The 4142-nt window shown below is 43.7% G+C and overlaps 1 protein-coding gene across 4 annotated transcripts in view; it reads left to right on the plus strand.

Moving 5' to 3' along the window:
- The window catches only part of ENTPD5 (ectonucleoside triphosphate diphosphohydrolase 5), a 55666-nt gene that overhangs the window by 48029 nt on the left and 3495 nt on the right, over positions 1-4142 (plus strand). For 2 of the 4 annotated variants that reach the window (XM_019518847.1, XM_019518844.1), the window contains exon 14: positions 2228-2357. The exons of 1 other annotated variant lie outside the window; for it this stretch is intronic. In XM_019518847.1, the coding sequence (XP_019374392.1) occupies positions 2228-2329 (102 nt within the window). In that variant the 3' untranslated portion in view covers positions 2330-2357. Of the gene's footprint in view, positions 1-2227; positions 3399-4142 lie in introns of those variants that run through there. One more of the 4 variants, XM_019518845.1, reaches the window with a different exon arrangement.

The raw sequence follows: 4142 nt of genomic DNA on the forward strand, positions 1-4142 counted from the left end.
TTAAACATGTTAGCTTTGTCATCTGGTGTGACGACCAAGTTTCCCAACGCGTCCTGCAAGGGCCCCACATTACCTGGGACCTTCTTTTTACCCCCTATGTATTTAAAAAAAGACTTCTTATTGTCCTTAATCTGGGAAGCTAGTCCCAGTTCCATCTCTGCCTTGGCCTTCCTAACTACCCCCCTACATCCCCGAGCAACTGCAGAATAGCCCTCCTTGGTGATGACCCCTTCTTTCCATTGGGTGTAAGCCACCTTTTTAGCAAGGAGACATTCCTGGATGCAGTTAGGTGATTTGCTGCAGTGATGCACTATCAAGCAATAAAGAGGGCCAGTTCAGCATTTTCTTCCCTGCTCAAACTTGATTCAAAATGTAGATTTTGTTTAAAATAATAATGCTGGTGATGCAAGGTTTTGAAAATCCAAAAGCTTTTGAAAATAAAATTCCTAATTTAAAGAATATCTGGTGGAAACAGCTGTTTTAGAACAAAACCTAGCTTTGCAGCACATACAAACCAATCATGGGAAAACTGAGCTGTCCTTCCTAGTATTTTGGCTGCCTAAGCTGAGGGAAGATTCACAATATAAGTGACTGTTATTAACCTAGACTTAAAAGGGAAAGAAATGTTTGTTTACCACATCTGTTTATGAGCTAAAGCTTTTGGCTGTTCCTGGTTTTCAACTCTTATGTCCTCTGGCTGTCTGCCTCTTACTTATCCTTAGTAATTTGGACAGAGACACTTGGTGGTGATTGCTCTTTCCTCTTAAGTAACAAGGTAACCGCTTGAAGTTGTCAACCCCTTCTCCTACCCTGTTAAACAAATGCCCAGCTGCCATCCCAGCTGGCATGAGTTCTGCCACCCTACCTGCTGATTCTTGCCATTGAACAAACAACATGCAGGCTCCCTTATGACATTCTTCTTTCAAGTGGCTGGTTCCCTTTCTTCTGACCATGCGTCTCCAAATACTTCCTAAACCTTACCTTCCAATGCCTAACCATCCACTAGCTGTTATTTATTACCATTATTTACTATATACAGGGCTATAGGTGAGTGTGCAGTACTGTATAAAGAACAGTTTGTGTGCCAGAAACCTCTCTAAACAGATGATATGACAGGGATTGCTGTAGGGAGATGAAAATAAGCCAGAAACTGTTTACCTCAAGTAAGGAGATGTGCCCATTGTGAAACAAGCAGGCCTCTTCATGTATTCTGCTGGTCCAGAAGGGGAGGGGCTCAATTGGAGAGAATGCCAGGAAAGGGGAATTTAGGGAGACATGAAAGAGGAAGGAGGGGACACAGAGGTCCTTGGGGGGAAAATGATATGCAGAGAATGGGGAAGAAAGTATCCAAGTCAAAAGGTGCAGTAGGAAATAAGATGTGGATAGATCCTTGATATTGAAGCAACTGAAGAGAGGCTTGGAGTAGATCAGTATTTTTCATGGGCAAAGCATTAGGAGAGGAAGAGAAGTTTGACAGCAGCCACTATATACTCCCTGTCTCCTCCCACAGTTGTCCCACTGGATCCTGCTGTCAGTGTGCATGTACCTCATTAGCAAACTCGGAATCTGTTCGAGACAGCAGTGTCCATAAGCCATGCATGCACTCCATACTTCCTTGTGCATCCTGGCAAGGGCAGAAATGGTGGGGTAATTATAGTCCTCCCACAGTTCCCTCTTACTACCCATAGTAACCAGAAAGAAGCCTGGAAACAGTCTAACCTGCAACTTATTCCTGAGCCCTCTTCAGTCAGTGTTCCTAATATCTCTGAAGAACTGCCTTAATCTAAAACAGCACATTTAAAAAAGATCACAAATGATGTAGAGTACGTCACACTCCCCCCCGCCATGGTAGATTCTAAAGGCCAATGGGCTTAAACCCTGTCTGTAATGCCCTTAGTTGATGGACACAGTGGATGTGTGATATGTATCCACCTGCAACAGAGAACAGGCAAGTGCTTGATTTGTCATTCCCTTTTATCCTGCCCATGAAAATCAAGAGACCTGAGGGAATCTCAATCACCATTAGCACCATTGGCCAGAACCTGCAGATCTGAACTAGGGAAAGTTTATCAGGAATCAGGACTTGTTCATGAGGATAGATGAAATCATAAACATTTAGACAATGGTTTCATATTTAAAATACTATGCATATGATGTTTAATGTTTTTCGTTCTTTGAGAATTGCCCTGAGCCTTTTATACGAAGTGGCCTTGTTATTTCACCCTAGAGCCATACAGAGGAGGTTCCACAAGAAGACAATGGAACAGAGGCTTGTACGTCTGATTGTTTCCTTACTCCAAAGGAGAAAGGAGGTCTTATCCAGTCCTAGGCTTGAGGCTGAACATTTGTTGAACATGCATCTCACCTCTGTGATGATAATGCTTGCCTGCTCCTTTCCAGGTCTCCAGCCTAGGATTGCTTTTTGGCTTTTGATTTACTGGATGTGTACTACTTCCCAGCCCACAGAAAGTACCAGAGTTTCATTGTAAGGCCCGATCAGTACCAGTATCACAGATCAGGCCACGTTCATCTGCAGCAGTTATGGCTGCAAACCTGTTACAGACCACTGATCTGGCTTCTGGACCAACCAGACCTCTTGCTGAAAGATCAGGATCAAGTATTCTACTCAGCTCTGACGCTGCTGCATTTGATGCCTTCAGTGCTTGAAAGGGACTGGACAGAGACTTGCCTGGGATGGTTTAAACAGAGACAACCCTGCCTTGAGCAGGGAGGTGCGCTATATGACTTTGTGAAGTCCCCTTCAGCCCTACTTCCCCATGATCTATAAAAAGTTCAGGACATCCTAGCACAGAGCAGAATTCCATCTAAATGAAATGATGGGTGGCTCAATATGGCTTAGACCTGGCAGAGATACCAAAGACTCTAGGACTTTTGCTGCAATTGAGATACTTTAGATTTTCCTTAACTCATCTAGGGTCCACCTGGCAGCAATACTATCCACAAAAAAAGTGGTTCCTACCAAAAGATTTGTTTTCAGTCCTCTCTTCCTTGATACTATTTAAGATTCTTTGGGGGTGTAATGCATACTTGAATCCCTAGTACTCAGCCCTGGCATCTCAGTGTTGTCCTCTGAAACTTATGGAGCTCTCCTCAGTGTTTCATCCAATATCTCACCTTCCAAATAAAATAAGTCTTTCTGGTGGCCATCCTGCCCATCAGAAGAATGACTGAACTTCCAGCATTCATGGCAGAGCCCTTTTATACCTCATTTCACAGGGACAGAGTAACATTGAAACCTTATGCAAAATTCATTCCCATGGTAGCTTCTGAGTTCTACCTAAAACATTTTATGAATGGACCTCACTGTTGTTTCCAAAACTGCATACCACAAATGGGGAGAAAATATATCCAAATGCTTTGATTTTACGTGACTTGACTAAAACTTTTATACTGTTCCTTCATCTAATTGTGGTTAAAACTAGCTACTCTAAGGGCTAGAGAATTTCATCTCAGAGACGGTCAAAACTACTAACAGTGTATCTTACTGCACAATCCACTGACTGATGTCCCCATGTCTCAGACTTTTAAGAATTGGTCCACTAGAGCCCAGACATGATTTTTGGCCTGCTTCTAAAACATACCAATACCAAAACTTGACATGGCTAGTGCAGAGCAATCTGCTCGTTTATAAAGCATCATGCACTGGGTTTGGCTGCTAGATGCAGTGTCAGATCTGGGAGAATGGTAGTCCAGTCTCTGCTTGTCAGATGCAGCTGGTACTCCTCCCTGACCATCTCAAGAGGGTGGTGAGCACCTGTCACCTACTATGAGATTTGCAAAAACTGGTTCTTTAAGAGGTTATCAGTGGAGATTCCATTTTCTGTTCCCACTTCTTAGAGTGGTCAGCAGCCCCGGGCTTAAAGTTGTGAAAGAATTAAGGAAGGATAGCAGCCTTTATGCCCTTATATGGGAACAAGCAGACATAGGACACATTTACAGCCCAAGTGGACACGATTGCTCAGACAAGATTCCAGCTGCACACAAGGCACAGGCACAGGTAGTGAGATCTGGGAGGACTTCAACAACTTGAAAAACTGCAGTTACTCTTGGGCAAATAACCATTTTCTTCATATGTGCTCCCACCTAGATATGTGATCCCAGCCCCCCCCCCCCCCCCCCCC

Source organism: Gavialis gangeticus, unplaced genomic scaffold, assembly GCF_001723915.1.
Source record: "Gavialis gangeticus isolate Ggan-Ray unplaced genomic scaffold, GavGan_comp1, whole genome shotgun sequence".
Lineage (NCBI taxonomy): Eukaryota > Metazoa > Chordata > Crocodylia > Gavialidae > Gavialis > Gavialis gangeticus.